This window comes from Bufo bufo, chromosome 7, assembly GCF_905171765.1.
Source record: "Bufo bufo chromosome 7, aBufBuf1.1, whole genome shotgun sequence".
NCBI classification, from domain to species: Eukaryota; Metazoa; Chordata; class Amphibia; order Anura; family Bufonidae; genus Bufo; species Bufo bufo.
Window position 1 is genome coordinate 48,347,720 of NC_053395.1, and position 25,827 is coordinate 48,373,546.

General features: G+C 40.5%; 1 protein-coding gene across 1 annotated transcript in view; it reads right to left on the reverse strand.

Annotated features, from left to right (window-relative positions):
- Nucleotides 1–3,070: 3,070 nt before the first annotated feature.
- The window catches only part of LOC121008743 (uromodulin-like), a 58,170-nt gene continuing 35,413 nt past the window's right edge, over nucleotides 3,071–25,827 (reverse strand). The window contains exons 8-17 of the mRNA XM_040441439.1: nucleotides 25,249–25,269; nucleotides 22,748–23,563; nucleotides 21,219–21,317; nucleotides 19,578–19,786; nucleotides 18,689–18,846; nucleotides 11,241–11,471; nucleotides 10,665–10,818; nucleotides 9,533–9,617; nucleotides 8,095–8,118; nucleotides 3,071–3,144 (exon numbers count right to left, since the gene is read on the reverse strand). Of these exons, the coding sequence (XP_040297373.1) occupies nucleotides 3,071–3,144; nucleotides 8,095–8,118; nucleotides 9,533–9,617; nucleotides 10,665–10,818; nucleotides 11,241–11,471; nucleotides 18,689–18,846; nucleotides 19,578–19,786; nucleotides 21,219–21,317; nucleotides 22,748–23,563; nucleotides 25,249–25,269 (1,871 nt within the window). The remainder of the gene's footprint in view (nucleotides 3,145–8,094; nucleotides 8,119–9,532; nucleotides 9,618–10,664; nucleotides 10,819–11,240; nucleotides 11,472–18,688; nucleotides 18,847–19,577; nucleotides 19,787–21,218; nucleotides 21,318–22,747; nucleotides 23,564–25,248; nucleotides 25,270–25,827) is intronic.

Sequence of the window (25,827 nt, forward strand, 5' to 3'; positions counted from 1 at the left end):
TACCATCTTTCACAATAAAGAGTCGCTCCTTACACCTTTCCTACTCGTATTTTGCCCCCTTTATTTGGCCTACCCTCGTCACGTGGCAACAGGCACACCACCAGCCACTGTAGCTAGATTAGGTTCAGTCACACTCCACAGGCTTCGCGCCGCAGCCAGGACCACAAATGCAGCAGGCTGAATCCAGCCTGCTTTTGTGGGAGGGGCGTAGGGGGCTTCTTAAGCCCAAGCCGCCCAGCTCACCGGGTGCACGTCCTCTCTCGCCCCTCCCTCCCGACCCTTCTCTTTACATCTCCCATAGGGTATGCCCCCTTTATTTGGCCTACCCTCGTCACGTGGCAACAGGCACACCACCAGCCACTGTAGCTAGATTAGGTTCAGTCACACTCCACAGGCTTCGCGCCGCAGCCAGGACCACAAATATATATATATATATATTCCTGTGTGCATTTATTTAGCGTTTGAACTTGTTAATGATTCATATATACTATGTGATATTGATGTATTATAACCAAATATTATTAATGTATATTTTATAATGTGTGTATCTCACTGAGTAGGATATATAATTTTAAAGGATGTGGAGAGCATTTAGGTTGAATTTTCTTAAATCTGATTCAGAGAAGCTGATGTTATTTCAAACATCATTATTCAATAGTTGGTTAGGGTACACAAACCAGGAGAAAGCTTTCTAAGGACCATTATACTCTTATCTGCCCCATAAATTCAGGGATTAGGGAAACTTCTAATACCGCCAGTCAGTCTGAGCAAAATGTCAGAAAGAGTCCCTCCTAATTGATTTAAGGTGAAAAAGGTCAAAGTTTAAGTGGTGTAATAAAGCAATATATATGTGTTAATTCTTAAAATATTTAAAATTGTTATATGATACAACAGTGCCATCAAGTGGTAGATGGGCAGAAGTTTCTAGGGAATGCCAATTAAATGACATCATCTCCATGTTTAACATACATCACACCCACCTTATCTAATTGGAAATCCCTAATCTAAGAGGGGATGGGCATAGATAAGGATTAGAATATCTGATCCAGTTTGGGAGATCAGGGGACACTTCACAAAAGATTCATCAGCATCCCTTCACAAAGATTCATTCATCAGCATCACTTCACACATCAGGAACGTACCATAGGACGGGACATATCTAAATCTTGGAAAGCTGGGTCCATTCTATAAGCTCTTTATCCCAAAGCCAGGGGTAATGTATAATCTATTTCATTTGCAGTAATTAGAAATCGCTCCAATTGGCAAATAGTTGAGACCCCATTATTAGTAGGTCAATAGTGTTAAAACAATAATTTTATGGGAAATTTTAATGAACGTGCACATCATTAGAATTCCTGTAATATTGCTATCAGAGTGGGATCTCTGATCGGATTTTATTATCCATAGTTAGGCCAACAGGCGTATTTATAAGGTGTCTCTTACTGCCATATTCTTTGATTGAGCATAAGGGATTTTCCTCAGATTCATTTCTATTGTTTTTGTTGTTGTTGTTACATTATAATATTTTGATAACCAGTATACTAATCGGTAATAATTTGATAAAATAAAAGAGTAGTATTGTATTGTACTTGGTGTACTAAATTAAGTGAGCCCGTTGTAAATGGTGGAGCACCATCTTGTGGTCAATTTTGATATTATCCTTGTATTCATTTGTATGCCATTTTTACTGCATGTATTTATAATAAATTATATTTTATATAATTAATTGCACCCTGTTTCATTAGCTGCACAAATTAACTTTAGATCTGATAAATAAAAGAACTGGCGTTTATATGTCCGCCAATTAAATTTTTCATTTTTCATATTTCATACAAATATGAAATCATAATTTTTATGATTTCATATCTTATATGAAATAAATATTCGACAGAACCTACATTAAAAGCTACCTCTTTTAGTGCCAACAGATATCCAATGAATTTACGGAAGACAGTTTCCACATATACACTGAACCCTCTCTGTATTTTTACCTTCTCTGGTGGCAGCAGAGTGCCAATGAATACAAGGAGAACAGGCTTCAGCTTTATACTACACTAATTAAAATAAGCCAGTTTTAAAACATTGTGTATTTCGAATTCACTGCCTTGTAAAAATAATAACTTAAAATGTGGAGTCCCCCCACCTTCAAAGTCATTTCAGATATTCCCTACGACACAGGAGCGTTACACCGAAATGCCAAATGTTGGAAGAAAGGGAACACCCACTAATTGCCTGCTGGATCAACCCTGTGTCACCAGCGGTGGTGCCCTAAACCTTGCACTATTCAGCAGGTGTGTCCTTGGTGTGTCAGGTCCAAAAATCATAAGGTGTCGTCCTGTGTCAACACTCCCAGATTAATGTGAAAGGACTGATCAAAATTCAACAAATTAACAGGGGACCTAAAGAAACCCAAATAACACATCAGCAGGGTTTTCAGTGCCTATGAATTATTCATCACTGCAACTGGCACGGCATTATTTAGTACAGGCAGGGCTCCATGTAGGTAGCCCATTTATCAGCCTGACACCAGCATGGAAAAAACCTCCATGGATGTGTTCCTATTTGTAAGGGTACCTAACTGCCTTGATTTATTTATTATTTTGTTTTCTAGAGTCTCGCCCAGGCAGTGAATTATATATATTACTGAGACGTCTACCTATGTATCCTTGTTTCGTGATAATTGTACATTTCAAACTAACACACCGTGTCATGCCAACTATTGAACAAAAATACATAGACAAAAGCATTTTTCCATTGTCAGGATAGTGTTTATTCACAATGATTGTGTTTTCATTAAAATATATCTTGCTTGATTATAATTGCACTGTAATCATACTGAATGCTGACTGCTGATCAAGCAGGTAATCAAATTACATTTTAAATCAAACAATTATAACAATGTAGCCTCCCCTGAGGTGCCGGCTTGAAATAAATCTAGTAGAGCAATAGGAGCACTTAATGGGAATCCATGTGTGGTACAGGATTGGTTCTAACTCTGTTACAAAGATTGTCATGCACTTAATAATGTCTGATTTTCATTATACACTACATTAATCATGGGATATCCCCTTTAGAAGACAAAAAGAAAGGTTCCTGACAGCAACAAGAAAACCACTGCCAAGCTCGACACCAAGGAGCCTGATCCTACAGAAAAAAAGAAAAAGACAAAGTTAGCAGGTACTGTGAACACTATATTCTGTGCAACGTGACGTACAGGAGTTCCAAAACCCGTGCTAATATACCGTAATGCATACCACATACCATAACAACTAGGGGTGCACCGAAATGAAAATTCTGGTCCGAAACCGAAACCGAAAATTCAGGATGCCCTTGACCGAAAACCGAAACCGAAACTGCCTTTTTGCCCAAATACTTTTAAAATACTTTTTTTTTAATGATTTTATTAATAATTCTTTTTCATGAATGAAATTCATCTGTGGGTGGCGCTGTTATGGAGAGGGGGATCTGTGGGTGGCTCTGTTATGGAGAGGGGGATCTGTGGGTGGCGCTGTTATGGAGAGGGGGATCTGTGGGTGGCGCTGTTATGGAGAGGGGGATCTGTGGGTGGCGCCGTTATGGAGAGGGGGATCTGTGGGTGGCGCCGTTATGGAGAGGGGGATCTGTGGGTGGCGCCGTTATGGAGAGGGGGATCTGTGGGTGGCGCTGTTATGGAGAGGGGGATCTGTGGGTGGCGCTGTTATGGAGAGGGGGATCTGTGGGTGGCGCTGTTATGGAGAGGGGGATCTGTGGGTGGCGCTGTTATGGAGAGGGGGATCTGTGGGTGGCGCTGTTATGGAGAGGGGGATCTGTGGGTGGCGCTGTTATGGAGAGGGGGATCTGTGGGTGGCGCTGTTATGGAGAGGGGGATCTGTGGGTGGCGCTGTTATGGAGAGGGGGATCTGTGGGTGGCGCTGTTATGGAGAGGGGGATCTGTGGGTGGCGCTGTTATGGAGAGGGTAATCTGTGGGTGGCGCTGTTATGGAGAGGGGGATCTGTGGGTGGCGCTGTTATGGAGAGGGGGATCTGTGGGTGGCGCTGTTATGGAGAGGGGGATCTGTGGGTGGCGCTGTTATGGAGACGGGGATCTGTGCACTGTTATGGGCATAACAGTGCACAGATCCCTTTCCCCATAACAGTGCACAGATCCCTTTCCCCATAACAGTGCACAGATCCCCCCTCCCCATAGCAGTGCCATAGACCGATCCCCCTACCCATAACAGCCCCGGCCCTGCTGCTCACAGCATCTTTATTTTACCTTACAATCGTGAGGCTCCAGTAACTAACAACTCTGCAGGCAGAGCGGAGGGCGGCGTAACGTCACTTACTCACGTGACGCACCTGCTCCGCCCACTTTATGAATGAAGGAGGCGGAGCAGGCGCGTCACGTGAGTAAGTGACGTTACGCCGGCCTCCGCTCTGCCTGCAGAGTTGTTAGTTACTGGAGCCTCACGATTGTAAGGTAAAATAAAGATGCAGTGACAAAGTAAACCGCCCGCCCGGCGCCCGCCCGCAGATGGTGGGTGACAAATCCCACACCCCATATTTTCGGCCGATATGTAACAATATCGGCCGAAGTGGATTAGGTGCATTTTCGGCCGATATTTTCGGCTGCCGAAATTTCGGTGCACCCCTAATAACAACTCATGTCACATAGCAGGGTATGTCTACTTCATATTAATATTTTTATTATTAAATACATTTATTTAGGTTTTACAGTAGTTTTATAAAGCACTGCTCAGGTTGATCTGTCTATAGTACCACATAAGGCAACAGTGGAACAATGGTGCAGTGTCACATCTGATGATATTACTACACTGGGCCTGTTATATTTCTATATTTCCTCCCCTGAGGAAGAAAGATGCGAAACGCACATCGAGGTCTGAGCCACACTGGTCAGTATAATAAAAAAAAATAAGAATATATAATTTTTAATGTTTTTAAAAAATTGTTTTATTATGTATTCCCTAATAAATTGTGTTTTAGATGGATTGCACTAGGCACTTTAAATACTTATTTACTTAAGGAGGTTTGAGCCATAATCAGTTAGTGTTATTGCCTTATGAATTTTGTACTATATGTTTTTGCACTGGGCATTTTGAATATTTATTCATTTATTTAATCTGTTGGGAATTAGATTATGTATGGGGTGTAGTATAGGTCTGCTCCTAGTTCATTGACGGGATTGTCAATGAACTATTCTTTTGTATATGTATGACGCTGCTACTGACTTTTTAGAATTATCTAGGATGAATTAATAAAATATATATTTAGATTAATTGTGTACTGTGTATTTATAATTTCTTTTCTGGTATGGTAGATCTATTCTAATACACACAGTAGTGACTCTGTTGGAGCCATTTGTATATTGGCGTAACTGTTATATTTCCAGTGAAAGCCTAGAAGCAGTGCTGCCAGCTATCTGCAAATTCATAGACAGGCTGCAAAAAAAGGTGTCTCTTCAGTTTTGGTTAGTCTTTAGTGTTGGGCGAGCATGCTCGGCCGAACACTTTTTTACTCGAGCTGCGATGCTCGAGTCTCCTCCCCGCATGTTTGTTGGCTGCTACGCAGCCAATAAACTAGCACAGAGGTACTGGCACTCACTGTAATGCCGTAGCCATGTTGGCTACTGGCATTACAGTGACTAGCTGGCCGGAACGCGCCATCGGGCGCTATATAGCACCCGATGACAAGTGGTTTGGCTCAGTCTTAGTCAGGGAGAGCTGCAGCAAAAGGGACAGATAGTGTAGGGACAGGAATTGGTTTGTTTTTTTAGGCAGGCTTTACTGGTGAAAGGTGTTAGAGACCCAAAAGTCCTTTTAAGGACTATTGTTTTATCTAGGTGACATATATATTAGTAGCGCAACCTGCGCTAAATTGCATGCACTTGTTTGACCGCTGCTGACAGTGACACAACCTATAAGTATAACATTAGTGCATCCAAAATATTAGTGACATTCAGTGTAATTTTTTAGCCGCTGGTGACAGCGCTACATCTCCTGTATAACTTTTGCCCATCCTAAATATCAGTGACATTCAGTCTAATTTATTTGCGAATACACAAAAAAAAACTGCGCTACTGTACGTGTGACATACTTGCAAGCGTGTATACCATTTAATATGCACAAGGCGAGCAGTAAGGGATGGGGAAGTGGCCGTGCTGCTGATGGTGCACGCAGATGCCGTGGCCTTGGGCGCAGTGAAACTGTACCTGCTGCCAGAGCACAAGAAACACATCCACGATACCTAGCTTCATGTCCCAGTTTGCAGGGCGTGTAGGACACCACTCTCGAAGTCAGACCAGTGCGACCAGGTGGTCGGTTGGATTGCAGCAGATAATGCTTCCAGTCGGTTAAGCACCACCCTGTCTTCCATAAAGTCCAGTTTCAGAAGCCAAGAGTCTGGTCAACAAAATTCTCACCCTGATCCTCCTTCCTCCATGGAGAGTCTTGCCTAACAAGTGATCCCACACTCGGATATTCCAAGGAGCTCTTTTCATCGACATTCCTTGATTTGGGCCTCTCGCTCAGCAGCAGACCCTCACCCCTAATTTTTTAGATGGTCAGATCAGCAGCAGGCCCTCGTTCCTAATGTTTTAGATGCTCAGCAGCAGACCCTCACCCCTAATGTTTCAGAAAGTCAGATCAGCAGCAGACCATCACCCCTAATTTTTTAGATGGTGAGCTCAGCAGCAGACCCTCACCCTTAATTTTTTAGATGGTCAGATTAGCAACAGACCCTCACCCCTAATGCTTTGGATGGTCAGATCAGCAGCAGGCCCTCGCCCCTAATGTTATTGAGGGTCACCAGCAGGCCATCAATCATAAATTTTCAAGAGTGTGTATGATGCCCTCCTTTATGTGTAATAAAGGGTGTATTGGAGTGCCGGTTCCTTGTAATTTTTGGCATCGTTTTCACTTAGTGCATAGGCTTTATAAGTGTAGGAGTCCTACCTGAACAATTGGACCACAATGTGAATGAGGCCCTCCTTTATGTGATATACAGGTTGTATCGGAGTGCCTCTTCCTTGTAATTTTTGGCAGTACTTGTATTTTCTATACAAGTAAATATACAGGAAAGAATGTTTCCTACCAATTTTTCCTCTAAAATCGATTTTATCTTTGGTTTGGTGCGTATTATTGTCAGTCTGTAAAAGTGGCGTACTACTCAGACAACATCGTTCCCAGCAGCGACCTGGGAGTCCAAGATGCATCCAGACATCCTCCTCATGCTGTTCCTGAACCATTTCAGTGGTGTTTCCATCAATTTATGACCTTATGAACTAGACACCCTCCACTCTTTAGAGCAGGGGGTGCCTGGTTTAATGCTTGGGTTCTCACATTTAATTCCATTGTGCTCTGTAGAGCACCCGAGCATCCCAAAGTGTTCTACTGGAGCACCCGAGCACTTTGGTTCTTGATCAACACTAGTAGTCTTTTAAATGTTCAAAGAGCCCGCAAACTTTAGCTGCACGCACAGCGCAGGAGAGGAGATCTGCAGCATTATATGCGTCCAGAGACGCTGAATGTAGAGGCCGGGCAGTTGGAGCAGGAAGTATTGCCACATACACTAAAAACACTGCCCTTCAGATCCATACTTCTCTTCCCTGATATCAAGAAGCTCCTCCACATGTACAAGGAATCCCCGGCATTAAATATTGGTGACTCAAAAGTGGTGAGTCTCCAGTTTTTAATATTTGGAGATTCCTTGTCCAAGTCATTCTAATTGAGAAAGCCAGTCAGATGAATAGCGAAACGTCTTTAATAGAAAATACATGTCCAGTTGCTCTGACTTTTTTGCTAGGAACACGGTAAAGATGGAGGAGAAGTGGCTCTGCTCGTGACGGTGGATCAGAAGAACACCTTGAGGTGCCTCCTGCACAACCATTTAAGGTGAACACCCATCTGCCATACTACCTCCTTTCCTCCAGGGATCCTCTCGATGTGTGCGTCTCTTTTATTTTACTGACTTTTTACTACTACATGACCTGGATGAATAAGAATCTACATAGACAGTTTCCTAGGGGGAATATTTTCCCTGCAGACAAGTTATTTTTTTTATCACTAATATTTTGACCATTAAGAATCAAGCCCTTACCTCCAATGACGTAGATAATATCACCTGCAGATACAAAGAAACACCATTAGAGAAAACACATCAATACAGAACAAGCCCTAACTCTGGATCCCAAAAATAAGTGTAAGTTCCAAGATAACAGGTAAAACAGCTGCAATGGAGATAAAATCTTATGAGATGTCCCACCTCAGAGGCAATTAAAGGTGACTGTGCACGATTGAAAAGGAGTATAAAAAAACTGAATGGGAGAGATTTATCAAAACCGGTGTAAAGTAGAACTGGATTAGTTGCCCATAGCCACCAATCAGATCCTATCTTTCACTTTTTTTTAGAGCTCCTTTGGAAAATGAAAGGGGGAATCTTGGCTGCTATGGGCAACTAAGCCAGTTCTACTTTACACTAGCTGGATAATGTCTTTCTAAGTTCGGGTTCACATCATGGAAGCCATTGCAGTCTGTCATGTATTATTTTCCTGACTTTTTTTCGTCTAAAAAAATGGATCTCAGACAGAAATGGCTGAAACGGATGCAAAATACTATGCATAACGGATGCTCAAGATCCTTTTTTTTTTTTTTAATAGAATCCGTATTCATTACAGTATACTTTTTTTTTTTTACAGTTACAGGATCCGCTTTTTTTCTTCACTTGTGACGGATCAGAAGGATGAAAAATGAAACAGTGATTTAAACCCAGCCTAAGTTTTGCTGTGATGCTGCATATTTATTTGTTGTGCCTCTGCTGTGTGCACTTTTCTTCTGCATTATCATTGCACTATGACATCATTGTGCAATATTATACTTGAATAGGTTATATCAGTTGAATGGGTCTGGAATCCAGAAGGTGCAGTGCGGAACGGAGGCACGGAACCCCACGGAAGCACTATGGACTGCTTCCATGGGGTTTCTCTCCGTGCCTCCGCACCGCAAAAAAAAAAGAACATACATAGTAACATAGTTTAAAAGGCTGAAAAAAGACATCTGTCCATCCAGTTCAGCTTGTTATCCTGCAAGTTGATTCTATTTTTTCAGTGCGGACGGATCACGGACCCATTCAAGTTGAATGGGTCTGGATCCGTCTGCGGAATCCACATGGATAGTGCCCGTACATTGTGTTCCGCAAATTGCGGTCCCCAATGCATGGAACAGCCAAGCAACGGCCGTGTGCATGAGGCCTTAGTGTTACCTTATCATGTGTGTTATCTCTATGCAGTGACATCTCATTGTATCCCTGCACTATAACATCACATTGTGCATTATTCCTGTGCTGGTTCCAATGAGTCTAGATTCTACAAATGGCACACTGATAATTAGGAAGCAGAAAAGTGAGATATTTCTTACAATGCAGAATCTGATTAACCATTGATGCCTTATAGTGTCCAAGACAATATATGAACTATACAATAAACGTTGATTACCATATATTAATAATGCAAAAATCAAAAACAATAAAATATACAAACCTTTTCTAATGATAGGGCCCAATGTCAAAGTGGCATTAGTCGACACAGTATCGGAGGTGCTCATTGCCCTCACTCCATTGCAAATCTAAAAGTAAAAGGATTTGATGCAAATGTAAAAGCTGCAACAGTCATTATTACTGTTAAATGATATCACCCAGACAATTCTTTCTCTAAAAACAGAGGAAATGTAGTCCTGCATAGGCCCTTCAAAACAATTGGTGTCCACTGTTCATGTAATACAGAACATGACCAGCCTAAGTTGGCTCTACTCAGTGGCTCTCCACTCTAGTTTCCATTGGGGTGGCCCAGTGGTGTTTATATGCCCGTGTGTAAAATAATTGTGAACAGAGCAGAAAGGATGTAAAGTGGAAGAGTTTAAAGCAGAGCATCTGTTCCCTTCTGTTCCAAGGGTCAGTGGTGGTCTGAGGCCTAGACTACTAGCAGTCATAACTGCTAATAATGTCTCTTAAAAACGTCAAAATTTGGTTTCATAGAAAATCTTACAGGATATGGACACCTTCAAGGCAATTTTTTTTATTGCAATTTACTCATTTTGGGCTAAAACTTTTTTTTTTTTCAATAGGTTTTTATTAAAGACAGTTCAGCCATTTTTGAGTTACAAGGGTTAAAAATTAATCCATTTGCAGAATATGACTTCTCAGTCCAGTCAGCTGATGGCTCAAGTTAAGCCTTATCTCTGATCTCCTGACCTCATAAGCACTTACTATAGCTAAACTCTTATAAAACCGATAAGAATATGAGAACTGAGAAGTGATACTCTGCAAACAGACTAATTTTTAACCCTTGTATATCAAGCACGTCTGAACATTTTGAATACAGGCCAATTGAAAAAGAAAAAAATGATTTTTAGCCCAAAATGAGTAAAATGCAAACATAAAAACAAATTGCCAATAGCCTTTGACATTTCTATGATGTGTCATTCAATTCTTCACCGTTTTGCTTACTGTCAGTGAACAGACTAGAAACAGTTGCCAGACTACTCCAATTAAACCGCAGGTGAAGCATTTCAACCAGTTGTCAGATTTTTGCCCATCATTCCTTATGTTCATTCACACTAATTGATACATGAACCATACATATGTTTCCTATTATTTATTAAGACAAAACTCACCGGTGCGCAGGCGCTGTTACAAAGATGGATGTCGCATTGCAGATACACAACAGCCGAATCCTTTACGTATTCAAAAAGCTTAACAGAAAATCGTCCATACAAAGACACTCCATTTTCTATCACATTAATGCTAGAGTCTTGCTTGCTGGGGCAGCTGGAAGAAAAGAGCATAACCCATCTGGAGTTATTTCAGCATCATACATGAATTTAAAACTGTAAGCAGGTTTGGTCTGACCCTCAAGAATACCAGGCGATTCTTTGCTGAGTCTAATCTACAATGGTACAGCAGAAGACAACCCCTTTGGAAACAAATGTTTGCCACTAGGGTCTATTTCTTATGGGATGGTCCACTAATAGCCTACTAGACCTCACTCGTGATATGTAGAACAATAACAATAGGGTTTACAAGGCAGAAAAACGTGAAAAGTGGACGTGCTCGCGTTCTGTATAGGTTGAGGACACGTCCACAGAATTACATCCTCTGGTTTGGTCAAGGAACCCACACTGCATATAAGGTATGGTAAATGCCGGATATGAGGCCAAGCGACTGAGAATATATGTTAATGAAGTACATACCTGTCCTTAATGATGTCATATTTTATTGTGGAGTTCAATGAAGGTGTAGCATAGCAATTTTTTATTAGCACATTATATTGAGTAACATCTGCTAGCTTCAGGATAATTCCAACAAACAGATTGGTTTGGGATGTCAGTAGAACTGCAGATCCTTGATAGGGTGATGTGTAGCTCGAGTCCGTGTAGAGAGCCATAGTTACCTGTAGATTCCCTGGGACAATTATAGTTGAGCTGTAAGGTAAGAAAAGCATGGGTTATGGTGCTACAATATTGTTTTAGCAACAGAGACATAACTTAATGCTTCTGGAGTCTGGACCTAAAAAATCTGTAGCACCCCCTTCTACCATATGGTATTTATAAAACTAGTGTCTTCTTAAAAGGGTTGCCCCATGAAAAATATTCTACATTTTTCAAACCAGCACCTGGATCTGAATACTTTTGTAATTGTATGCATTAGCGTCGCTACACGGGGGCAATTGCCCCCCCCCCAAGTTATTCCTTGCCCCCCGCGTTCCCCCCCCCCGCCCCGCAGATTCCCGTTTAATGCGCTGACCCCGCCGCACTGTAAATTAAAATACCTGCGTGCTGCTGGCGGGCAGCGTCTAAGTAATTCACATAGGGGGCGGAGGCAGAGCCGTGCAGGTGCGTGCAGGCGCAGGCTGGGAGTGGTGCCGTCTGGGCGGCACGCAGCAGAGTTGACGTGGAAGGAAGAGCCGCCTGAAGCTGCGTACATGTCGGCTCACACGCCTGCTAGTGAGGTGAGGGCGGCGGCGGTGTTACGGTGATAGTGTAGTGTTCATTCAAGGTGCCCAGCTGCTCTCTCCAGTCCGGATTAACTACAAGAACTCTGCTCTCCCTGGCTGGCTGAAACCCTAGTAGGTCACCCTACCATAATAAGCTATATTACAGTATAACGCATATAAAGTATGTACCCTGCTACCCCCTCCTGTATAATGTACCCTGATACCCCTCAGTTATATTATATAACTGAGGGGTATCAGGGTAAATTATATAGGGGGTAATATAACTGAGGAGGGGTATCAGGGGACATTATACAGGGGATAATATAACTGATATTACCCTGTATAATGTCCCTGATAGCCCTCCTCAGTTATATTACCCCTGTATAATGTCCCCTGATAGCCCTCCTCAGTTATATTACCCCCTGTATAATGTCCCCTGATAGCCCTCAGTTATATTACCCCCTGTATAATTTACCCTGATACCCCACAGTTATATTACCCCTGTATAATGTCCTTGATAGCCCTCCTCAGTTATATTACCCCCTGTATAATTTACCCTGATACCCCACAGTTATATTACCCCTGTATAATGTCCTTGATAGCCCTGCTCAGTTATATTACCCCTGTATAATTTACCCTGATACCCCACAGTTATATTACGCCCTGAATAATGTCCCCTGATAGCCCTCCTCAGTTATGTTACCCCCTGACGGATCCGTTATGCTTTCTCATAGACTTCTATTAGGACAGCGCAAAACAGAAGGCCTCTTAAAGGCTTTCGTTTTACATTCCAACTGGCCATTCTGATATATTCTGTTTGATACGGAACCTGGCATAACGCAGATGTGAACCCAACCTTAGGAATAGATTGTTTCTGAATACTCAAGCGTACCAAGGAAGAAAGAAAAACTCTTTAAAGCTTGTCTTTTAAGTATTAGGTTAGTACAATAAAAAGGTATCCCCACATAACGCAATACTCTCGTATTTTGTTATCTTATTTATATATACATATTTTGAGTTTTTTCAGTAGTATGATTAAGTGGTGAAAATTATTAGTGCCCCCCCTTTTTGACTGTGGTATCTTATGTGCCCCCCCCTATATATTGTTCCTAGAGTCGCCACTGATTGTATGCAATAAAAAAATTTAGTGTAGCTACTGAAATCTTTGTATAGCGCCACCTGCTGTTTGCCCTTTTTCAAAATTCTCTGTCCAGCTAACTGAGGGACGCACATGCTCAGTTCCATCCTTCAACTGTCACTAGCTGCAATTGAGTTTATATTCTAAATATAGACAGGCACTCTTCACTTAGAATATTTGAATTGCCGTTGTCCTTATACACATTTATTTATCAATATTAAAAATAATAAAAATAAATTACTAAAAATAACAGCATTCGGGTGCATGAATATTTAAAACATAGAGAAAATAAACACTATTCCATCTTTGTTTGCTGCATACGAGGTGGGTGTATTCTAGGATCCTCTTCACCTCCCATGAAGCAACCAATAGGAAAATTCTAATACATGTGTTTCTTGCGACCTAATTAAATGTCCAATTTTGTAGTTCAATATTATACTGATGTTGAAATGTTGTCTCTGTGATTCCAATATATAAAATAAAACTTATGTAACAATATTGTATCTCCTTCTTTCCAGGGCAATCAGAAACTTAATGTCAATATATAAAAAAATAATCCATTCCAGTATTGTATTGCTGTGGAAATATTTTGTTACTCTGCATTACCAATATACTGGTTTCTGTATCTCCTTTATGTTGAAAACAGTTAACACTGTATATTCAGTAACAATCGATAGTCTGTACTCACTGTTAGGAGTAATGTGCTACTATCCACTGTGGCGTCCCACGTGGTAGCTGCAGCACTCACTTTGAGTTCGGCGTCTCTCGTTATATATGTCTACAGCATGGGTAGCGATACCTGTCATGTAACCACTGAATCCCGGCGTCCCACGTGGTAACCACCAGCACGCTGTATCCTGACTCCCCAGACTTCAATTATACAGGGTATCTCATGTGCTGTTTGTGTAATGCTCCACACATCATCTGCTCTTATTCCAAAGTCTGGATTTTTATCAATAGGTCAGTGGGTTGTTTTGGTGGGTCTTGGATTTTTGCTAATTATTGCCAATATTACCAGACGCGTTTCCGAGTTATGCTAACTCCTTCTTCAGTGGCTATAATCATTTTAAACGGTAGAGACATTTATATTTGAAGACCAAGAAACAATAGACACCTGTAGATCGATTGATACACCAATGACTGACCTATTTAGAGAATTAGAACCATTACTACAAAAACAATTGAAACAGAGGTGGGAAATAAAATCACTAAATCAATATCTAGAATATGGGTAAGTACCAAAGGGTCAATTACTGTCTAAAAGTCCTGCACTGGATTTGTGCAATGAAGAGTTCAATAAAGAATGGGACTTTTTTTTTACAACACAATCAGTAGCATTAACATGGCTAAATATTAAAAGAAGAACTCAGATTCTGGATGAATTAACAGAAAAAATAAATAAGATGAAAGATTCTGTTGACAAACTGTCACGGTCCCTCAGGAAATCAAGGAGATTGGCTGAGCGTGGAGGAATCTAACAGCCTCCTTGTTTTCTATTGATTCAATGTTCATAGGGTTAATGACCACTTCCCTTTTCTCAGCTGTTGCTCAGTGGTCATCACTTCTACCCTTTATAGTCTCACCCCACTCTTCTGACTATGCAGTTGGTAGCTTCATTTGGGTTTGGCTGAGCTGGTGTGAGAACCTCTGTGGTGTTTCTGTTCTTCCATCTCTACAGAAGTTAAGTGTTGCGTTTGTTTGTATTTGTTAAATTCCCTGTTGTTGTATCTGGGCCTGAGACAGAGACTTCCATTGGTCCATCTGGGGAGGAATGGGTTGTCTCTGGTGCTATACTTATTCCAGGGCCTTATAGGGAAATCAGGGCCTAGGTATCCTGCTTGTGAATATTCCTATCTTCAAGGTCTATTCATATTGATAGGTAGTCAGGGCCCGGATTAGGGTTGTCTAGGAGGTGACCTGTTTCTTCTCTAGTTTCCAGGCCCAGTTACTGTTCCCCTTTTCCCCCACACTGATCGTGACACAAACTCCCACAACATGAAGGGCACAGGGCAGGAGAGAATATGTAAAGGCTTAGATAGAATAGAACAGGAGATCATAAATAAAAAGACCAAAACATTTAGAAATAATAAAAGGACTGAACAGTTCAAAGTATATGATGAGGAGGAACAGTATACAAAACAGGATAATAATAGACAAATACAGGAACATTGGAATAATAATGGACAAGTGAGATACAATGTCCCCGTTACCAATAGATATGAAACATTGTCAAATCCCAATTTTTTTAGGTAGGACTTCACCGCATCACAAGACACGCACTCAACAAACATGGTATCATTCACCAGAACAAAGACACCGACAATCACCACCACCTTTGTACAAATACAACTTGATACACAGATACACCAACCAGGCATGGGACTACAGACCATTACAACAACAACAGAGGACAACTCATTCACAGGGCACACATCAACATCAATCACCAGGTTACACTCAAGAAATACCTCAGAGACAATGTCACAGACAACAAACACAAGAGATAGGAAGAAGAAGATACGAAGAGGAAAAGGGAAAAAGAATCAATCACAAAAATTAGCAGAGACTATCACAAACGAAAATGCTATTGTTAATTTAAGTTCCACTTCACTCACAGAAGCACAAGTGAGGATATTGAAAAAAAGGTTTCAAATTTGCACCTACAGCAACACTGAATAAGTTTGAGAGATATATAGGAGTGGAAAATTAGGTTTAAAGAAGTATTATATAAAAAATCCCCCAACACGGGAAACAATGGAGAATTCCAAATACCAATACAATGAATTAAAACAAAAATCTAAAATGTACCCAAGACAAGAGATAAGACAAGAAATAGCCACTTTCCGCAAATGTGTAGAAACAGATAAAAGGAAAATGAGAAATGCAACATTAAGAAGAAATAACCTTACACACAAGAAATTCAAGTGATAAAACATTTACAAAGACAAGAAAATATTGTCATATGACCGGTGGACAAAGGGGGTGCCATTGTGATCCTTGAGGCTGACCAATACAATTTAGAATGCAAAAGACAGCTATCAGACGAAACAACATGCAGACGACTAACTGGGGATCCCACTATACAATTTGATAAATCACTTACGGAGTATTGAAAAAAAGGGATTAGAGAAAGATATACTTTTGGAGATGGAATATAAGTTTATATTGGGAACACAGCAAAGCTTGCTGGTGTTTTATTGTATTCCAAAGATACACAAAAATCTAAAGAATCTATTGGGCCGACCAATCATTTCAGACATAGGATCCCTGACTTCCAATTTGTCACAATATATTGATAGGATCTTACAGCCTATAGTGAAAACACTTTTTCATATATAAAGGACACTACACAAGTCATACAGATGATTGAAAATTTAAAATATGAACCACATTGGATCCTAGGCATGTTGGATGTCAATTCACTATACACTATAATAGATCATGAACAGGGGACTGAAGCTTTAAGAATGCAACTAGAAATGAGTGGTCGTCTCCATGGAGAACATTGTAATGATGATTAATTGAAAGAATGGACAACTTATTGTCAATAATTAAAGAAAGATCATGTTACCATCCCTTGGAGGAAAGTACAATACACTCTGTCCCAAAAACATGGAGGAATATATGGATAATACATTATTTAAGAGAGAAGAAATCCAGTGGGGGTTTTGGATGGGACAGGAAAGTGGGGATAATTATGGCCACTGAAGAAGGAGTTAGCATAACTCGGAAACGCGTCTGGCAATATTGGCAATCATTAGCAAAAATCCAAGACCCACCAAAACAACCCACTGACCTATTGATGAATATCCAGACTTTGGAATAAGAGCAGATGATGTGTGGAGCATTCCACAAACAGCATGTGAGATACCCTGTATAATTGAAGTCCGGAGAGTCAGGATACAGCGTGCTGTTTACCACGTGGGACGCCGGGATTCAGTGGTTACAGAACAGGTATAGCTACCCGTGCTGTAGACATATAATCATGAGAGACGACAAACTCAAGGTGAGCGCTGCAGCTTTCACGTGGGACGCCACAGTGGATAGTAGCACATTACTCCTAACAGTGAGTACAGACTCTTGATTGTTACTGAATATACAGTGTTAACTGTTATCAACATAAAGGAGATCCAGAAACCAGTATATTGGTAAGGGTCCATTCACACATCCGCAATTCTGTTCCGCATTTTGTGGAACGGAATTGTGGACCCATTCATTTCTATTGGGAACGCACATTGCCGGTGTCCGTGTTTTGCGGATCCGCGGATTCGTGGATCCGCAAAACACATACGGATGTGTGAATGGACCCTAATGCAGAGTAACGAAATATTTCCATAGTAGTACAAAGTGCCTACTGGAATGGATTATTTGTTTATATATTGACATTAAGTTTCTTATTGCCCTGGAAAGAAGGAGATACAATATTAATACACAAGTTCTGTTTTATATATTGGAATCACAGAGACAACATTTCAACATCAGTATAATATTGAACTACAAAATTTGACATTTAATTAGGTCGCAAGAAACACATGTATTGGATAGGAATTTTCCTATTGGTTGCTTCATAGGAGGTGAATAGAATCCTAGAATACACCCACCTCGTATGCAGCAAACAAAGAGGGAATAGTGTTTCTTTTCTCTATGTTCTAAATATTCATACTGTTATTTTTAGTCATTTCTTTTTATTATTTTTTATATTTTATTGATAAATAGATGTGTATACGGACAACGGCAATTAAAATATTCTAAGTGAATTGTGCCTGTCTATATTTAGAATATAAACTACTTAAGACTGACGGGGTGAGTCAAAAAGTCAGAGCACCTTTATTCATAGCAAGAAAGGGGGTGAGCCGCTAAATTTAATTAAATTGAAAGAACATGCCACTGAGAAAGTTCACCCCTCCCTGAGCTGCCAGAGCAATTGTAGCAATGAATGGGCAGGATGGATCCATGTGAGGTACAGGGCTGGTTCTAGCTTTGTTACAAAGAGAATGTCATGTACTATATGATGTCTGGTTTTTATTTTTTACATTATTCATGGGATAACCTTTTAAGTGGCAGATAGTCCCTTTGGGCCTTATCAGGCAGAAGGGCTTTGGTATATCAGATAGCTATTCATCCCCTGTTGTTATGCCCTGTGTGGCTTGGGCTACATAGTGATTTATGGGTTGTGAGTGACATTATATCTAAAAGATTGCAGAGCAACATCACACAAAGCATAGAAGGAGGTGCATTGCTTGTTAGAATTCTTTCAAGTGTGACATCTATATTGTTGAAAATTGAGACATTTAGGAAACTTCTGGAAGGATCGCAGGTCTACAGCTAAATGGATAGACTTCACCAATATGTCTAATATAATGTATATAGAATATCCTAGTGGCATGGGAATAATGCACCATGTACCAATTGTACCATGATTTACAATGCCTCTGATTGCAGAATGGTACTCTATTTATCTTCCCAGTTGTGTGACGTGGATAAAAACCAATATTCTTCTTACCAATGCTTAAAAAGGGATAAGATGTCATATTAAAGATTCATATTACATTACCCCTGTGTCTTACTTTGTAAAGGGCTTGAGAGCTGTGTCCAGGGACACCTGGATGTCTAATGGATACACACAAGCAAAATCAAATGTAAGTTGATCGTCTGCACCTAAGGATTCTCCTGTATTTTTGGATAGGAAAAGGGTGTTCATATAGATGGCATGTGTGCCGTTGTTCTGTAGGAGGAAATAAATATTACTATTATTATTTTTATTTTTTTTGGGGGGTGTCACCATTAGTACTTTGGTGTAATGCTTCGGTGTAAGATGCAGCACATTTATTAAGAGGCACAGACCTCTTAATGAATTTGTTGCATCTTTGCCTAACTGTATGCCAGAAATGCAAATCTCCGCCAGCTCACCTGATGGTGTAGATTTACAATATATTTTATGGTAGTTTCTAGTGTTATACAGTGCGAATATTCGAATCTCGAATTTTAATCGTGAATATCGCCACTTCGAGAATTAGCAAATATAGTGCTTTATATTCGTATTCGCGAATAGTGTTGAATATTCTAATCGCAAATTTATTGCGAATATATTACTTTGACGATTTTTGCAATCAAATAAACAATGACTGGAGATCACGAATTCTCGAATTTGCAAATTTATGGCGAATATTCGGCCAAAAATTTGCTAAATATTGCAAATTCGAATATTGCCTATGCCGCTCATCACTAGTAGTTTCTGACATTATTTATAGTACATGCATCAGGCTGCGGAGGCCATGCCCTCCCGATAACGCTTTCCAGCTTTTATTTGAATGTGGCAAGCTTGGCGGAAAGTTGCAAGAAGGCGCAAACTCTTTAGCAAAAATGATGTGCGCCAAAATTTACTAATTTTTGATGCCATTTTCTAGCTCAATGGGAATAAAATATTCTCCCTATGTTTCCATCATCACTACATACCTCCAGCTCATTTCCACAGATTCCGGTCTTCAAGACAGATAATACAGAAATGAGGTTTGTCAAGTTGAAATCCTGAAATCCTGTGCAGTAGCTGTCTTTGAGATGTATGTTTGTGGTGTTCAGACTGAATTTTTCCAGAGCACATTTATTGAAGGAAGCTTTCATTTCCTGACTACTACATGAAATCACCGGACGAATGTCATTTATGGCTGAAAAAGAGGGCACAACATTGTTAGCGTTGATTATGTGAATATCTGCACATCTTTGAATCAACTTTTATTGGGCACATAACAGGAACATACAGGTTAATCCACTGCACTTACCCAACATTTCCCAAAAATTCTGTGGGAAGGGCAGTACCTAATAAAGACTAATTTGCTCTGCCCAGAGTGAGCAAGGTAGCAGCTCTACTCCTATGGACTCCTATGGACTCTCCCATGTCTTCTCACCAGTCATGGTGCCTAGGCCCATACAGTAAGTCCCTATCGCTATTTTGAAATAGGCATGGGTAGTAACACTTATGTTGGAAGAAAAATCAATGCCAAGATAAACAATATCATATCCGGTACAGTGTAGATTGCACTACAATTTATGTCATACACAGCAGAACATCCACCTTGGTTATAAACACTCAGTAACAGTTCAGAAAATGTCTGGCGGTCTGTCACTCCACCACCTACATAAAAATACAAGTTGGATTCTAAATTATATAGCTAGCTATATACAATAACTAGTCCCTTAAAGGTCAGATTAAATAGCTCACTGAACTTTAATCTGTATGTAGTGTCCACCAAAAGGGACTAGATGCTACATCTACCACTGACCACCAGGAATACTTGTACTGGGAAAATGGCTGCGATATCACTAATTAGCAAGATTTTTAAATAGTTTTAAACAACTTTGCATAAGTCTATAAGAAACTTTGTAGTATATCTTATTACAAAAAAAGTGGCTCTTTTTCCACTTTTCACCTCAGTCTCTTACACTGATCGTTCACTTTCCATTCCCTGATAAAATCCATCTTGAGAGATTATTGTCTCACTGAGGAATCAGGTTGAAGGATGGATGGAGGAGCAAGCAGCTGCAGAATGAGAGAGAGGCAGCAAAACACAGGCTTAAGGCTTTAGGGCTCTTGCACACGACTGTATGTTTTTTTCAGTCCGCAAAACATGGATCTGCAAAAATACGGATGATGTCCGTGTGCATTCCGTATTTTGTGGAACGAAAGTCCTATCCTTGTCGTAATACAGACAATAATAGGACATGTTGTTTTTTTTTGTGGAATGGACATACGGAAACTGAATGCACATGGAGTAACTTCCGTTTTTTTTATGGACCAATTGAAATGAATGGTTTTGCATACGGTCCACAAAAAAATTGAACGGACACGGAAATAAAATACATTTGTGTGCATGAGCCCTTAGTATGTTTTCTAAAAGCTCCAGTGCTAAATTCACAACTATACTGCTCGGTGCTTTATAGTGTCCTCCATTATGCTGCTGGTTCAGAGAGTGTACTACAGACAGACAGGGGAACAGGGTCTCCTTTATGTATGCAGTATATGGGAGATATCATAGCAGCTAGTCTCGGCTCACTCTGGAGCGAAGCTCAGGCAACACTAGCATACTTATCTGAACATACTTAGGTCCTCATCTTTGCAGTAGCAGCGATAATGATCACCAACTTTTCTACATTCTTCATTTTCACCGCATGCACAAGAGTCAGAAACAGTGGATGGATCTGAAAAAAGCAAAAGTCGTAACAATCTTTTTCTACCTGGAAACTATCAGCAAAGATATTAGCTGCTGTTCATTGTATAATGACAGATTTTCAAAGGGTTTCAATCCCCCAAAAAATATTACATGACATATACTCACCGTTCAATGCAGTGGCATAACTAAAAATTACTGGGCCCCAAACTAAATTTTTGATTGGGGCCACCCACAACAACTTCTTCACTATCCCCTCCTCCAATGCAACCCCCAGTCCTGAGGCTAGTCAAGATCACTCTCTCAGACCAGGCCAGGAAGCCGCTCCGTCCCTTTCCTTAAGTGTCATTGTATAATACTGTTGAGGGGGCCCTGACAATAAAAAAAATGTAGTCCTCCTTCTGGGTGGGCCCCTTCTGAGTTTGGGCCACAAAAAAATCCACTTCCCGTGCTTCCTCTATAGCTACGTCCCTGGTTCCATGTTTATTAGAAATAATTCAGCCTCTTCATTCAGTGTAGGTACAGATTCTTACATGGATACACATGGAGTGTCTGAAAGTGCTGTGTCCATCTTCACCTGATGTTACGTTCTCGAGGTCTCTTCATCTTTACTTATATTTGATGCATGAGAAAGGGAGAAGAGTCCTCCAATGTTGCATCAGGTGCAGATGGTTGGACTTTCAGAGACTCCAAATGTTTCCACGTGGACAAGCTGCCATACCTGGAGAAGCACTGACCCCTAAGGATCCATTGATTATCGGGCCCTAAGGGCAATGACTGTTTCTTTAGTTTTTTTTTTTAACAGAAACCACATTTTATATGCTTATTGATGATTCCCTTTATTCCTATCATTGGTCATGGCAGTGTTATACTGTATGTATTTCCAGGCTAAAGGGTTTGTCCAATCTTATGCATGTTATACGTTCATCACTTGTATTGTGAGGCTGAAATCTATTCCTGACACAGTCCTGTTCACAAAATATCACTTTAAATAAGGAATGTCAATTTTGAGACTATGACAATAGATTTTATCATAGATAGATAGGACATGTCCTATTCTTGTCCGTTTTGTAGACAAAAATAGGCATTGTTACAATGGAGCCATCTAAAAGTGCAGGATGCAGGTGCAGGGTCATGTGAATAGCCCCTTAAAGATCTGTACAATCAGTAATCAACTGTTACCATGAGGGAAAGTTTACAGCAACTACACATCTTTCCTGCAGTAGCCACTGCATGAGAAGTGTGGTATTACATGACGACTATTCAAATGTAATACATGGTCCAACTGAGTCACTCTTTGAAGGAACTCTCAGCTTTGGCTAACAGAGGGACTTTTCATACAACATATGAGAAGACCCTTTAAGTTTATTTACATAAGATTAGAATCTCCTTTGTTCAAGATTCAAATATTTTCCCAAGTACTGTATATTATGTGATTGCATCTGAGTTTTATTTTCTTACCTGTGCAATATCCAGAATACTGCACACGGGGCGTGCTGAATTTATACACATAAAATCCTCCAGGACAAGCCTTGATCTTCATGTCTGATGTCCAAAAGCAGCAATAACCATAATAGTTAGTGCAAACTGTACGATTCACGATTCCATCTGAGGGATCTGGATGTGTTCCATTCATCCACATGGGATATATGGTGTAACACCTACCATCAGAGGGGCAAAAATCTGCCAAGCGGTCTCCGCCACTACCTACAAATCGATACCATCCACTTAGGTAATAGTCAGAACGTCCATAATAGGAGTAATAGTAGTAATAGTAATCATAATATGATGTGCTCCTGGTGGGGTCATTCAGGGTGGTATAGGTTAGGCATGGATCAGTGCAGTTATGGTACCCGGTGAATTTGGTACATTCTCTACCAAATCCACAAACATCCCTTGTACATTCATCGACCTCACATTTATATCCATTTCCATAATATCCTTCAGGGCAATAGCAGGAATAGGATCCATAGTAGTTGACACATGTTGCTGCTGGGTCGCAGTTGTTCAGCGAGGGTGAAGAACACTCATTCATATCAACACAAGTTGCATTATCCCAAGTGTAGCCTGTGTAACAGTTACAGTAGTATGAGCCGTATGTGTTCACACAGTATCCATTATAGCCGCATTTGTCGTATGAATAATATCCGTAATAGCTGCATTCATTGATATCGTAACAGGAAAATCCGTCTCCATTGAAGCCTTCATTACAGACACAGGTGTAGTCAAGTAAATCTTTTCTACATGCAGCATTGCTATCACACCTTGCACAAAATGCTGTGAAAAAAACATATACATTGTTATTTAGGTAACAGGTGTTATATTGAATTTATGTTGTAGAACACATTAACGGTTGAAGAGACTCATGAAATAATCCATTTGGCTTGTTCAGGACAATAAGAAGATAAAATGAGTGGGGATAAAGACCTATTTTTATTTTCTATAAACATACAGCTTAAAAGGGTTTTCTGAGATATTTTTACTGATGACCTATCCTCTGCATAGTCCAATATAGGGGGATGGACAGCACAAGACCTGTATTCGGTAGGGTAATCCACATGTGAAGCAAAAGAAGGAGATGGAGACAGCACGTCCTTGTGTTGGGATTTATTCCAGATGCAACGTTTCGGCTTGGAAGCCTGAAACGATACAAATTGAATAAATTCCAACACAAGGACGTGCTGTCTCCATCTCCTTCTTTTGCTTCACATGTGGATTACCCTATCCTCTGGATAGGTCATCAGTATCTGATCAGTGTGGGTCCCCACCGATCAGCTGTTTGAGAAGGAACCAGCACTCGCAGTAGCTCCTCGGCTTTCTCTCTGCTCACAAAGCACAACACAATCCATTTGATGGCAGCTATGCTTATGGCTGCTGACATGGCCTAGACCAGGGATGGGCAAACTCGGCCCTCCAGCTGTTTTAAAACTACAAATCCCATCATTCCCAGTGTGCCTACAGCTATCAGCCTACAGCAGGGCATGATGGGATTTGTAGTTTTAAAACAGCTGGAGGGCCGAGTTTGCCCATCCCTTCCCGAGACCATGTGACAGATGAACGTGACATCACATAGCCTAGATTAAGCTGAGAGAAGGCCATGGTGCAGGTGCCTTCTCAAACAGCTAATCTGCAGGGGTTCCCCGATGTCGAATCCCAACCAATCAGATACTGAAGACCTGTCCAGAGGAAAGTTCATTAGTAAAAATATCTTGGGAAAACCCTTTCAACTGCAATAACAGACAAGAGTTGCACTGTTTATAGAATGGGACAAAAGCAGATCCTCTTTTTCTACAGACAGCCACTACTGTCTATACTTTTTCCTAACAAACAAACTAGATTTCTTAAAAAAAAAAAAAAATTGTTCTGAATGTATATTGTTTTATTGTATTTTTGTATATGATCATAAGGAAGCAATTTTGCTCTACTTTGTGAACAGCAGTTTAGAAATTCACAGCACGCTGCGTTTTTTGTCTGGCCGCTTCTCAGCATATTTGCCGTGCTGCGACCAGATCTCCGGCCTGTCCCCATTATAGTGTGTGTCTGGAACAGCCTGCCGGACAAGCCTAACGCGAGTGTGAAAGAAGCCTTAATGTCCCCTAAAGACCTTGCATGATCTTATCAAGTGTAAAATAAGATTAAAAAAATAAACACAAAATATATTTTTTTTAAATAATGACCACATACTATATAGCAGCTTCTAGCCCCGCTCCCAGGAAATAGTGCTGTAAATAAATTATACAAGCTTCTAGCTTAGTAGACAGTACTGGAAAGAGTTTGGTCAGCTGCCTTGTTGCTAGGGATGATCATGCAAGATGGCACCTCCTTCAATAGTAATGAAGTGCTGGTTCTACACTATAAGGTCTCATTGGAAATAATATCTCTGCTAACTAAGGAAACGGTCTGGTAAATGTATACAATTTTGGTTGAATATATCCTATAAATTGAAAGCAATTTATACTTACCAGATGAGTTGGATGTTTCGCCTTTAAATGAAGAAAAAAAAGAATAAAGTAAAAATGGTGTCAAATATGAGACAACCTGAGATGCGTGATAGAGTACTGAGAAAGAATTGGTCCATTTGAAGTTTAATGGCTGACAGCCCAAGATAGGGGCTAGAGAGAGCATTAAAAGCATACATAATAAGAATATGAACCTTTTTTTGCTAGGTTCTGCTTCTTAAAGATTGCGCCTTAATTCTGTGCTGTCCAGGATTCCATGCCATACATTCGATATCCCCTTTTAGTGCACTGCAAGCAAAGCTTCACTGCTTCACAGGACCACTCCAGATGTAGTGGTCTCCTAGTTGGATGCTACATGTGTCACTCAGAGCAGAGACGAAGGGCTGTGAAGCAGCTCAGTGTAGAGAGCATGTCACACTAAAGCTTTGCATCCTGGGCACTTGTAGAAGCAGAACCTAGCATATAGCCACACTATTCCCAATAGAAGTTCCCCAAAGGTATTTTTGTACTGCTCTTCCTAACCCCTACCTAGTGCTCATGCTTGAAAAAAACCATACTGGTCGAAACGTCGCTCAGAATTGG